The 13,805-nt window shown below is 48.6% G+C and overlaps 1 protein-coding gene across 1 annotated transcript in view; it reads right to left on the minus strand.

Annotated features, from left to right (window-relative positions):
• Nucleotides 1–1,162: 1,162 nt before the first annotated feature.
• The window catches only part of Cd101 (CD101 molecule), a 34,488-nt gene continuing 21,845 nt past the window's right edge, over nucleotides 1,163–13,805 (minus strand). Inside the window, exons 8-9 of the mRNA XM_026784109.1 lie at nucleotides 11,360–11,755; nucleotides 1,163–1,960 (exon numbers count right to left, since the gene is read on the minus strand). Coding sequence (XP_026639910.1) covers nucleotides 1,692–1,960; nucleotides 11,360–11,755 — 665 coding nt within the window. The 3' untranslated portion in view covers nucleotides 1,163–1,691. The remainder of the gene's footprint in view (nucleotides 1,961–11,359; nucleotides 11,756–13,805) is intronic.

A 13,805-nucleotide genomic window follows, 5' to 3' on the forward strand; every position in this document is an offset into this window, starting at 1 on the left:
GATGGTGCACAGACATACATGCAGGCAAGTTACCCACAAGCCTAATAAAACAATATTTTTAAAAAGGCCTCTAAAAATGGGGGGAGCCCTCATATTTCTGAGAAACTCTTCAATTTCACCCCACCTGGGAGAGAAGACGTTAATGTGTTGGTTGTTTAAGAAAACATTTAGAATGTTTCGAAGGAGGCTTTAGAGGGAGCGGGATTAAAGAACCAGCAGCTCTATGGTGGGAGTTCTCACAGCCACTGATAATCTGCTTGCAAAGGAGCAAAGGAACTAATTATCTTTGGAGAGGACTGTGTGCCTGGTAAAATAATTAAAAATAAATGGCTCTCCTTAGAAATGCAAATTACCAAGTCCTGAAGAAACCCTGGTGGTCACATAGACAATAAATAGATGTGTTATCTGAGGTCCTTTACTTGATTGATTTTCAATTCTGGCTACAACCAGGCTGAACAGGGGAAACAGTTTTTGAAAGCTTTAAACCATGACACCTCACCCTGGTGACCTTCTGGGGTACCATTAGGGACCTGCCTCTGCTTCCCCCGAGTCCTAACTCAGCTAACGTGAGATGGGGCATTACTGCAGACACCTCTCTGAAGTTCTACTGAAGCCCATTCCTCCTATGCAGTGCTGTCTGTCATAAGGCATTAGCCAAGCACCACTGTGGTGTGCTCGGTGAGGTGAGGGGGAGATAGGAGGCCTTGGGGGCTGAGTAGAACACTGGACTTACTAACTCTTACACCAAGCATGCTATTGTGTGCATCCCCCTACTCCCCACCCTAAGATGGGGTTTCTCTGTGTAGCTCTGGCTGTCCTGGAACTCACTAAGTAGACCAGGCTGGCCGTGATCTCAGAGATCCGCCTGCCTCTGCCTCCTGAGTGCTGGGATTAAAGGCGTGTGCCATGGCCGCCTGGTGCCAATTCATGCTTCTAACCCCAGTGTTCAGAGGCTGGCCTTGGCAGGAAGAAAACTGCCACAAGTTGGAGGACAGCCCAGACTATAAAGGACAGGGCTATACGGTGAGTTCAAGTTCAAGACTAGCCCTGAGCTGTTTCACAAGACCCCTTCTCAACAAAATAAGAACAGAAACAAAAAACACTCCCAAATCATAAAGCACAAAGTCAAATAAAAATGCCAAGAAGGCCACAACATGTTATCCTTTTGTCCAAGAACCAATACTGATTGGATACCTGCGGTTACACTTTCCGGCAGGCATTTGAAAAGGGATGGGGAGGAGGGAGGTTCTGCCTAGAAAGAAACTGGCCGGGGAGTCAGATTCTGAGCATCTCAGTCCATGCTCTCAGTTCCTCTTGCTTTACTAACATCAGATTGCTCCTGCATCTCTTATCTAGAGAGAAATGATTTCCCCTGTGACCGAGCCAAGCTGAGGTTTCCAAGGGGATAGGTGATGTTGGAGAGAAATGAGAGAGGAAGGAAGGCTCTTTGACTCGTATTCTTTGTTTTCCAGAGGAGTGTTGGATCTCCAGGAAGTGAGGTCTATGTACGCTGGGCCAATGATGCTATCTACATCTGAAGGACTCAAAGAGTAAGATGGGTGATACACAAAGAAACACAGCAGGATCCGGTTAACAACACATGCCCAAGACACATCCCTTCTGGTCCCTAGGTAACCTGGCCAAGGCCCGAAGCAGAATTCATTCACCCTGGTCAGTCCGATTCAATTCCATCACATTCCCTCCATCAGCATAGGCTCTCCTTGGGGTTCAGCATCCTCCGTCTTCCTCCCTGTGGTCCAGTCTCCAGAGGCTCCTCTCTTCATGTCCACCCAGAGAGCCTTCTCTTTCTGTGCACTGAGACTCAGCTGTGACAACTTCCTGGCCTTCCAGCACAAGCAGAGCAGGGAAGTGAAGAGAAGCATCAGCATGAGGAAGGGACAGACGATGAGGAAGTGGAGGAAGGCTTCAGAGGAGCAGATCCGGGAAGAGAGCGTGGATTCTGCAGCAAAAGAGGAACACAGAAGACAGTCAGTGTCCAGATTACCGGGGCCGATCGTCACGTACACCTCCTTAAACATTAGCAGAGGCAAGTGCATGTAGACAACAGGGTGGACGGGCACAGGCCCTGCATCCTGCGAGAGCACACGGAAAACAGGCCTAGGACATTCCCAACACACACGTCTCCCCCCTGCCCGGCCACTGCAGCTTTAGAACTGCCAGTGACCTACTTACAACCACCAGCCAAAAAGGAAGGCAAAACAAAAAAGGAAAACCTTTCCTTTAATCTTCTTCCCTCAGAAAAGATATGTATAATTCAGCCCTCATTCTCAGCTGTGTAGCTGGCCCTGAATTTTTAACTGAGCTATTCCCACCGCTGCTTCTGGAACTCACAATGAACTGCGCTGCCTTCCGCAGCAGCCAAACCTGTGGAGGAGCGTGCTTCTCCCCCTGACCCATGTCACACAGGTCACTCAGCCCCTGGCTCTGTGTCCCCCAAGCTCAACTGTCACTTCCTATGCCTCTGGGTACAGCCCCTGTCTGGTTGGATCTCACTTCTCCCAGACTTTTCACGAGGCCCAGTTCTCACTCCCTTATCAGGCAGCCCCTTTGTTTGGCTCCTTCCTTACCTTGACTGAGATCATCTGACAGTGCCCTGGGATCCATGCTTCACCTACAGGGCTCAAGAACGTTTGCTAATCCCAACTAAACCCAACTGACTGCTGCCGCAGGGCTAAAGACACTGCACATGCCAAAGCATGTGATCCTCAGGCAGCCTCAGTCTGCAGCGAGGGACTATCAGAAGTAAACGCGGGGCAGTGGGGCTCCTAGCCGTTTCCCAGGGAAGCAAAGCAGAGTGGACTCAGATGCCACAGGTCCTGGGAAATGATGCCCTGAGCTACTGTCCAAAGGCCCGGGCTACAGGTAGTCAGCAGAAAGCCATGTGTGTAAAGAGCTACCAATCAATCACTCGCTGTGGTCTTCCAACTACATTTCCGATATATTTGAAATCGGGGCCGTTCTGAACAATCCGATGCTGACAGCGGCTGTGCTTTGCTTGGAAAACCATAGTGACAGGAGCCCTCTCTTCTTCAAAGGTTAAGATATAGAATTTATGAGATTATAGATTCTCGGTGATAAAGACGGGTTTAATGGGTCATTCTGAACAACCTCCTGCTGCAAAAGGAAATCCCTTTGGGGCCTCACTGATTCGTTTTACACGCTGAAGACTACCTCTTTGCTGGAAATCAAGAGAGAACCCAGACAGTTGTTCCAGCCTGGCACTGTGAGCTCTCTGAGGGTCGGACCTGTGTCTTTGCATCTTGTTCAGCACTTCCCCTAGAAGGCCTCATGGGATCCGGATGAAGGAGTCAACTGCCGACCGAGTGTATTCTCCATGCCAGGACCAGCGCGGCCACCATGGTGCTGTGCAGAGCGCCTGGCGTTGGTTCTGTATGGGGGCTGGCACAGAGCTGTCGAAGCTGGCGGCCTGGGCTTTTTTCTATTCTCGTTTGTAGTCTTCATCTTGCCTTTGATTTTTCTTCTTGAAAACATGATCAGTGGAAGAGACATTTGGATTCTTTTGCTTTGTTTGTTTGTTTTGTTCTGAGGTAATTCCACTACGTAGCCTGAACGAACCTTGAACTCAGGATCCTCCTGCTTTCCAAAGGCTGGAATTAGAGGTGTGGTCCCATAACTGTTTTAATTTCTAACTCTTTCCTCTCCAAGCAGTCTTTTCCCAGATGATCCAGCTGGACTGTACTTAGTCTCCTAGGTGTCATCTGATGACACTTGCAAGCAAGGTCAGTGGAGGCAGAGACTAGGGCTGCGGTAGAACAGGTCCCGCCGGCAGAACCAGACAACCCTTCAGAAACTTCTTTTTCCTAACAACAGCCACTGTAAGGAAATGGCAGGCCCCCTGCAGAGAGCCCCTCGCTGAGGTGTAAACACTCTCCTCAGGTGTCCAGACTCCTGGAGACTGACAGACAGCCACCGCTTTCACTTCCTCAAGGAAGCTTATAAACCTCAGGGTTGGACTCCCTGGGATATCAAAAGGGTGCCAGTGTTGACACCTCTATAATGGGCACACTTCAGCTAGACGGGTCCTACTCCATTTCCTCACCTCCTCAGAGCTGCACACCCTTTCTCTGGCATCCCCTCTCCTCCCCACCCCACCCATTCTGCAGCAGGTGAATCAGAGATAGCCCGGCTACAAGCTCAGGACAGGGAAACTTTCCCTTTCCTGAGACCTCTAGGAAGAGCACCCACACACACAAACTGCCGGTGAGCCTGAACTCTCTTTAGGGCCCCTATTGTGCTGCTGTCTTCCGGGGCATGAAGAACTCTTATAATAAACTTCTAACCCCAAAGGACAGCCTGCCTTAGTGTCTCTCTTCACAGAGCTCAGACCCAAGAACTTTCTCTGACAGAGTGGGGAGCCATGGGGTCCTGGTTAAAACACCCGGCCACGAGCATTCCTGCAGCAGGGTGGATGAATACCAACTGTATTCCAGAGAGAGCTTGATTCAAATCTTCACTCTTCAGTTCACTCTTATGAACACTGGATAAGTTCTTCATCTCCTACAATCCTCTGTTTTCTTATTAGCTAAACAGGGATGATGATCATTCATCGAGTTGCAATGAGATAATATGTAATATAACATTAGGCACAATACCTAGACCATTGGTTAAGTGGGCAAGCAATAGACATTAGCTAGAAGGTTCCTGGGGGAGCTGAGAAACACCTAGGCACCCTTCTCCCAAGCCTGCTGACTCCTCACAGAGACCTCAGCTCTGTGGTTTGGATCTGGAATGTTCTTTAAAGGGCTAAGTAGTCAAGGTTTGGCCTCAGCTTGGTACTACTGAAAAGTCATGGGACCTTGAAGAGGCGGGGCCTGGTTTAGGAGTGCAGCCTTAAAGGGAATAGTGGAATTCTGATTTCTTCTTCTATTTTTCCTTTTTCCTCTTTGCTTCTAGGATTCCAAGAGGTGGGAAGCTTCTTGAAGTGTCACATGCACCCTCTTACCCACCTTGCTGCTGCTCAAAGCCAAGCACTAGCCAACGGTAGCCTCAAAACTCCAAAACTATGAGATACAATAGGAGTTCCCTCCCTAAAGGTTAGCTCAGGCCTTCTGTCGCAGAGATGGGAGGCTGAACACAACACAACAGACTCCTCACCTTCCTTTATGAGCTCAATCTTACCCTTCACTGGAACATTAAATGATTCCTTAGGAGATGCCCACTGGCTGTGGTGATAGGGGTGAGCTATCCCATCCATCTCAGGCATCTGAACACTTGGTTCCCCATTATTGGTGCTGTTTTGCAGATGTTGAGGAAGTCTGGCCTTGCTGGAGGAAGTATCACAGTGGCAGGCTTTGAGAGTCTGAAGATCCACGCTGCCTCTAGTTCGCTCTCTCTGCTTTCTTCTTGCAGTTCAAGATGAGAGCCTTTGTGTCTGCTCTAGCGACTGCACCTGCTACCTGCTGCTTCTGCTCTGCCATCACGGCTGCTTCCCCTCTGGAATCATAAGCCCAAGCAAACTCTTTCTTCTGTAAGTTGCCTTGGCCATCGTCTTTTATTACAGTGGTAGGAAAGTAACTAATGCACCGGCTTTCTTTCGAGTCAGGGGTGCTAGAGAATCGGGAGGTTAGTCTGTGGTCTTACAGTTGCTGGACCGGCTGTATGGTCCTGGTGAGATGGGATGGGCATGCAGGAAACAGGAAGAAATCTGGCACTGGGCTATTCTGCCCCAGAGACTCCAGCCTTTAGCAAGAAGGAAGAGTCTTCATGAGGAGGCGGCTTCTCCATTTAGAGCCGTTTGCCACCAAAGGGCAGCACGGTGCCCTCGGCACAGCACTGAGTTGGCCAACAGCGAGCAACTCTCAGCTCCAGTGCTTCTAAATTACTTCCCGGGGGAGGGCACTGTTTGCTCTGGGTCCTACAGTCACCATTTCCCACCATCTGCCTCTCGCCCATATGTGGATGAGAACTGGCGACACTCAGAACCATTCCAGCTTGGCATGGCATTTTGAATCAATCCAAGTAAGTGCCCCATACACAAAGGACGTGACCTGCGGAATGGATCTAAAACCATAACGAGTACACTTCATCTCGAACAGCCGCTTATATCTTGCGTCCTTCTGCCCACAGCCAGGCATGCCATGAATAGCCCTTCTTTTGGACCCTACCTCGGAAAGGCTGACTCGAGAGGGAGAGGATGAAGGTGCTTCGCAACTCCTGACTCCATCTAGAACTTGGGCCATGTGAGCTGACCTCAAAGCGGAATTGGGATCTCTGCAGCAAGTACATCCCACAAGTGGCCCCTGCCAGCTTCCTGTTTTAACCTGGCTGGAAGTGTGCTTGTTCACTCTTTCATCAAGTGTTAGCTGAGTGCTTTAGGCCAGACTTTGCCGAGTGTACCGGAAAGTAAACAAACGGCCTCTCTAGAAACTCCAGTGTGGCAGGAATGCATGTCTGCTTTAAGAATCCATTTTCCAAAAAATGGATTCTTAATTCTAAATAAAAGCCGGACAATAGTATTGAGTATTAGGCTGCCATAAATAGTCCATCTGCACCCTGCCCCAAAGCCTTATGGACTGACCTGTCACTGCATCTCAGACAACTTTTCAGAATGTGACATTTAGGGACTGGGTATGTAGCTCTACAGGCAGTGTGCCTGCCTGGCATGCGCACAGCCCTGGGTCCGTTTCCTAGCGCCATGCAAATCTGGTGTAACGGAGCAGATATGCACCCCTAGTATTGAGGAGGCAGAGGCAGGAGGATCGGAACTGCAAGGTTATCCTTGGCTCTACACCATGTGTGAGGACAGCCTGGGCTCCAGGAAACCCTATCTCAACAAACAAACAAGCAAGAGGATAATGCATTTGTATTTAGGAACTGAAGGCAAGGGAGGAAGACTCAGTTCGACCCTATGGCCCCTAGCCTGCTAAGTCATTGTAGAGACAATACTGGGCGAGGGGAGCAAGGTCCAGAATATGCCTCCCCTCAAGCCATTGATCCATGGCTCTTTTCTGTAGTCCCAAAACTAACCCAATCTGGTGCAATCAAACAGAGGAAGTGGAGAAGTGAAGAGCAGTGGTGAATTGTATTTGACTTGGATTCCACCACCATGCAGAGTTGGCAGTCGGCAGGAGGACACTTGTGGGCTGGTAAATATTTAACTACTCTCAGGTCGGTCTAGAGCTGACAGAGGACATGCCATGCCGACGTATTCCCAGAGTCCATGTCCACAGCTGGCGATGCATGGTACAGGTGTGACAGCTGCCAGGCAGGGTGACAGCTGAGAGAAGGTGAGTCAGAGAAACGTGAAGGCTTGGATGTGGACATATCGTCATTCTGGCCACACAAGGATGGCATGGGGGTGGCGCCCTGTCTTTAGGGTTCCCTCCACAGCCAGGTGCTAAGCTGCTGCACGGACTTCACCTTTCTTCCCTCTGCCTTCTCCCCTATGTACTGGAAACATGCTCAGGATCCTACCAAACTGAACTCCAAACAGAGCAAATAACTAAAACTCATTGTTTGTACTTTCTGCCATTTCTATGGACTTCTCTCTTGCTCTTTACAGCTCTTGAGAAAAGACCTGAGCCTGACGTGTCTGCTTCCTTCCTCACTCTTCAGCCACCTCAGCCTGCTGCTCTTACTGCTTTTCTGCCCCTACCATAGGTCCAGTGGAGATGTTCCCCTTCGCTGTGTGTGTGTGTGTGTTGCGTGCATGCATGCATGCATACAGGTGTCCTCTCGTACTCTCTGCCTTGCCCCTTTGAGGCAACGTGTTTCCTGTACCCACATCTTACGTTTCTTTCTTGCCTCTACTGGCAGCCAGCAAACCCCAGGGAGTCTGCTGACCACCTCCCACAGTTCCAGGGTCACCAGTGGATATGAGATCAGGCCTGGCTTGGGTACCAGGCCCTGTACTTAAACTCCCATGGCTGCAAAGTGGTGTTCTTAAGCACGGAGCCGTCTCCTCAGCTCCCATTCTTATCTGTAACAGGCTTTGGGTGCTGTTCTGTCTCTTGGGTTTCCCTTGTCTCCTGATATGCTGTCCTGATTTCCCACCACCAACGCACGGACACCTCAGGTGTCACTCCTGGAGCATCATTCTGGCCACACATTGATAGCTCCTAGTGCACAAGTCAGATAGAGTTGACATTTAAAATTCCCACTATCTCCCAGAGAAACACCTCTCGAAAACTCTCTCTGGGTTGAGCTCCTGCCCAGCTTCCACAAACTGGACCCAGCCCCCTGCCCCCAGCCTTAGTTTGGTTGCTTGGCAAATGCCCTTGTGATCCACTGAAGTCCCAATACAATTTTGCCTCTTCTGCATACGCACTGCCCACAGACGTCCAACTAATCGACCTCCCGCTCCGTACTGCTTGTCCTTCCTCCCCCACTCTCTCTAGCGCTGCCTGAGCTCGGGCCTCCATTTTGCCTCCTCTTGGCTACAGCTTCATGTCCTTCTCCCTGTCTGCCTCCCTCCACTTCAGCTTCACGTCTGCCCCCAATGGGAACTCTCTAAAGGTGACTCCAAGGGTGTCACTGCCACACTTGAACTTGTTCAGCAGCACCCCATGCCTGTCGTGATAAAGCACCCCACCCTCACTTCCCACTAAACACATCTGAGCTCCATGCCATCCCCTCTCAGGGCCCTCATCGCTTAGCCTTGGACTGTGTGCTGAGTTGCCAGCCCTTGCTCTGACATGAAGCTTATATCTTTTTGCTATATTGCGTACCATTTCATTTTCCTAACCGTTTTCTCTCCTCTCACGCATCCCTCTTCTAGGGACCCTTCCCATCCCTACTTGACCCTTCACTCTGGTTCAATTGCTCCCTCAGAATTCTGGGACTATATTTATCTGCTGACACTTGTCACAGTGGATTCAGCTTTCCCATTCTGTGGGAATGTTCCCTGCCATTTACGGTTTTGTATGCACAGATCCCATACAATTTTTTTTTTCTTTTGAGACAGGGTTTCTCTATATAACAGCCCTGGCTGTCCTGGGAACTTGCTCTGGAGACCAGGTTTCTCTTGAACTCACAGAGATCTGCCTGCCTCTGCCTCCCAAGTGCTGGGATGAAAGGCTTGTGCACCACTACTGCCCAGCTCAGTGCCCAGGTTTATAAAAACATATTTGTATTATGATCTTCATTTTTATGAGAAAGCCGGACATTATCCAAATCAATAGTCTGATGACATAGCTAATAAGTGATTCGGACTGCCATCTGAGTTTAGGCTTCTCTGACTCCAGCCACTAAGGATTTTTTATCACCCTGATTGTCTCCCTAACCACTAGCCAGGAGCCTGAGTCGGAGAAGGCCAGTTGCTCAGTTCCAGGATTTCCTTGGGAACACGATGTTAGCTACAATGAAAACCCTGTTGGCTGTGGCACAGACCTGTGGGCTTCTTCACAAAAATGACTCTGTTTTTTAGTGTCTCCTTCCAGAATTCATCTTCTACATGATCTCCAAGATATTCTCCATGATCTCACATAGATATGCTGGGCAGCCTCTCACCTGTCTCAGAGAGATACGCTTGCTAGTCACAGAATCTGTCCTGTTTATGGTTGCCATTTATTCTCTTGTAAAAACTGCTGATTCTATGGGGCCTGTGAATTCTCAGGGAAAACATTTGTGGGGCTTGCCCAGATATGTGGGCCATCCTGTAACTGTTGGAATAAAAAGCTGGTAAAAAATTTCTGGTCATTTGGAAGTAGAAAAGAGTTACTGAGGAATGGACATGGGTAAAGGAAAATGGAGCCCTGAAGTGGAGAGGATGGTGGAGCCCCAAAGACCAGAGAGGAGGAAAGGATGGTGGGGCCCTGAGGAATGAACAGGGGAAGAAGATGGTAGAATCCTAGGGAACAAGTCAGATTGAGCCTCACTGGGATGCAGTGAGGCTCTCTTTGCCGGCGAGAAACTGCCACATGCACCCCTTCCCTTCCTGAGATTGCTACTAAAGCTAACTTGTCTGTTAGGAGTGTGGTGGTGTCTCAAAATTCTGCCTTAATTTCTCTAGTGATCCTTTCCCAATATAAGTCCAGGCTGTAGTTCATCGTTCAGGTATTTGAGTCTCGCTAGAAAGAAGCAGCAAAGATAATGAGCTGGCAGATATAATAGCCAGTCACGATGCATTGGTCCAGCTAGAAGAAAGAGTTCTTCTTAGTAACACACGTCTCAGAGATGCCCATCAGCTGTCTGATCCTGCACAAGGCTGAGACATTGGCTGCGGATGATTTTCCTACACAGAGAACTGTCACTCTTTGGCCAAAGGCCCTTGAGTAGAACTTCTCTTTCTTGGTGACCTAAGGCAGTTCTGTATGGCATCTTTCCTTCTCTGGTGTCTTCCAAGACACAATAATACAATGGGAAGGGGATACCAAATGAGCATTGCTAATGTTTGGATTTTAAATGACCATTTCATCCCCTAAAAGATCCATGTGGGAAAGACTTGCTCCTGGTTTGGTTCTATTAGGAGGTGGTGGTGCCTTCAGGAGAAGGTTCTGAAGAGAGATCTTCATGTCACTAAAGGCATGCCATTGAAGGGATAGTGAGACACCAGCTCTTCCTCTTTTTCTTTCTCACTTTCTGGCCAGAGGTGAGTGGTTTTGCTCAGCCACACACTCCTGCCATGGTATGTGCCTGCAGACTCAGAGTCCTGGGCCCAAATGTCCGAGACCAGAGTCTCCAAAGCTCTGAGCCACAGTAATTATTTTCTGCAAGTTGAGTATGTTTGCCTAGCAACATCACCAAAGACCTAACAGTTTGGTGAGGAGAGAGAGAGAGAGAGAGAGAGAGAGAGAGAGAGAGAGAGAGAGAAGAGACAGAAGGAGCGAGACTGTCAGTCAGTCAGACAGACAGACAGACAGACAGAGATCCCAGCACTGATCCTCTGAGGAAGAGAGTTTTTAGTTCTGTCATTTTTTCTTCCCTTGACCAAGGGTGTATTTGTGCATAATCGACTCTAGCTCAGCTGGGTCAAAACACAGAGACGTCATCACAACTATCATCTTATCTGCCTCGTTTTCTTTTCCACCACAAAACAGCATCCTGAGATCAGAGGATCAGCCAAGAGGTCAGTGTGCTGGCTGCCCGTGTTCCTTGGAATCTGAGGCACACATGACGCTGATGGCCTTTTGCTTGGGAAGGGAAAGTCAGAACAGTGCAGACGTGCCCATTAGCCAAGTGTCTGTGCCCAAACCTCGTGAAACCTTGCGGGTTCAAATGAGTTACTATGGAGAAAGGCAGTAAAGTCATCTTCTTTGAGAAATCTGAAAAATTGTCATTAGTCTGGAAAAAGAAGGAAACAAAGCTAGGAGGAAGCACAGAGGGAAGCCGGATAGGCCAGTGACCCAATGAGCCAGTGGTTGGTTGACCCCCAAGTTACCTGAAGGCAGCACCCTGAGCATCATCCGCTGTGACTCATCCGAGGCTTGGTTGATCCACTTGCCTGGGGGGCCACGTTGCTGCCACTCTGACACCCTGCACCAGTACATCCCAGCATCCTCCAGCTCCACCCGATGCAGCTTCAGGACAAAGTCTGTGGGAGATGATCGGTAGCAGTGCAGGGCTCTCCTGCGGCCCTCGCGGCTGTACTCCAGCAAGCCGTCATACTGCAGGTGGGCCAGCATCTGATTCACAGCCTTCTCCCTGCTCCAGTACCATGTCACAGAGTACAGGGAGGCTGGGCTGCCAGGGCTGTCCAGGCTGCAGCTGAGGCCCACTTCATCATGCTCTGTAGCGTTTTCCAACCAGTGCACTTTGCTGACACGGATCTGACTTCCTAGAAGGCAAAGTGGTGAGCGGTTAGAGAAGAGAGGACTTTCGACGCGGTCACCTCTGAAGTGGATCATTTCCACTGGGAGATCTTGTCTGGTATTCTCCAGACATTAGAACCTTCATAATTAAGTGATGTTTATCTTTGATCCTTCCCTTTTTTTTCCACGCTTGCCAGAACATTCTTTGCTATGAACCAAGCTTACCACTTCCCCCCTTTTGCCTGACCTCTCGCCTGATAGACTCTACCACTAAAATAGACACAACTTCAGCAGGGCTTGCAGCTTTCACCTGTCTTTGAACTTCCTCTTTGAACTCCCGCAGCAGGTGCTGTTCACAACTTCAGTGCTCTCTCAAGTTCGGCCTCACACCAGTCCCGCTCCTTCTGAGATCACCTTCCACCACCACACCCAGATGTTATCTCTTGCTCAGACTGCTGAGAGACAGAATTTGCTCGATACTCTCAGTATTTTTTTTAAATATTTATTTATTTATTATCTATACAATATTCTGTCTGTGTGTATGCCTGCAGGCCAGAAGAGGGCACCAGACCTCATTACAGATGGTTGTGAGCCACCGTGTGGTTGCTGGGAATTGAACTCAGGACCTTTGGAAGAGCAGGCAATGCTCTTAACCACTGAGCCATCTCTCCAGCCCCAATACTCTCAGTATTTTAAGAGAATCTGGTTAACTACAAACATTCCCAAGTTGAGAAGTGCCATTGTGTTGTTTTCATCAGTTCTTTACCACCGTGGCAAAAATAACCGAGTAAAACAACTTAAGGAAGCAAAGATTTATTGTATGGCTGGTGGTTTCAACCTTGGCGATCCATTAATTCCTATATTTTGCATGTCTATAAAGCTAGCACTATGTGGATGGCTGATAAGGTTTATAACCAACTTGACCTATGACTAGGAGTCCTTGGACCATGGCTTCTGTGGTCCTTTAGTGTCTATACCACAGATCCCACAGAAGCAGCTTCCTGTGGAATTCCGTGTGAGCAGGGGACTCCAGCCATTTCACTCTCATCTCAAGGTCAAGTTATAAAAAACAACAATAACAAGAACGAAACCCACAGAAGATGAGGGTAGTCTGGAGCTCACTGTGTAAGATAGGATGTCTTTGAAGTTATCATCTTCCTGCCTCAGTCTTCCTAGTTGCATGCCACAACACTTGGCTTTCAAAGGAAAATGTACTGAATGAATTTACTCTTACATCCTTGAGTCTGATTGGTGGGTCCAGTCAATTCTTAAGATACTGCCAAGGTATCTTTCCTTTTGTGTTAGTGCAGAGTTTGTAGTACCAACCTCTGATAGCCACACTTTCCATGAATCCCAACTTGAGTCTCTTTATTGGGCAGATGCCAAGGTTTTCAAATTTTCTGCTCTGTTTTTGCTCCTAATTGTCACTGTAAACCTGGCTAAAAGCAGCTAGCGGTAACCACGGCATATCCTGAGTTGTCTTGGAATTCTTTCCATTCCTTTTGAGTTCAACCTCATGCAAGTCTTGGGGAATAAACAAAATATTCGCCAGGAATCCATAGGAGTGGCTTTTAGTCCAATTCCCAATAAAGTCTTCATTTCTGTGCGAAGTTTCACAAGCACAGTCTCTCTGTCCACACTCCTACCAGCATGTTCTTTCACCAGAATTGCCCATTAAGCTCTTTGTAAAGCATTCTAGAGAGACGTTCTAGCCTGCTTCTTCAACCTCTTCCAGACTCTTCCCACAAACGGGTTTCAGATCTTAAGAACCCACTTCATCTGGCTGGATCACAGCATTAGCCCCACCTCTCTGACATCAATTTCCTGTATTAGTTTCTTTGTTGCTGCTGCTGGTGGTGTTGTTGTAACAAATATCTAAAAGAAAGAGACTAGAAGAAGAAAGGTTTGTTCTGTGGATGGCCTCAGAGATTTCAGTCCAAAGTCAGATGGATTGTTTGCTGTGAGCCTGAGGTAAAGCAGAATATCAGTGTTGGAATAGGTGTCACAAGCTCCCTTAAAGGTGGCAAGGTTGGAGAGAGAGAGAGAGAGAGAGAGAGAGAGAGAGAGAGAGAGAGA

This window comes from Microtus ochrogaster, chromosome 21 (assembly GCF_000317375.1).
Source record: "Microtus ochrogaster isolate Prairie Vole_2 chromosome 21, MicOch1.0, whole genome shotgun sequence".
NCBI lineage: Eukaryota > Metazoa > Chordata > Mammalia > Rodentia > Cricetidae > Microtus > Microtus ochrogaster.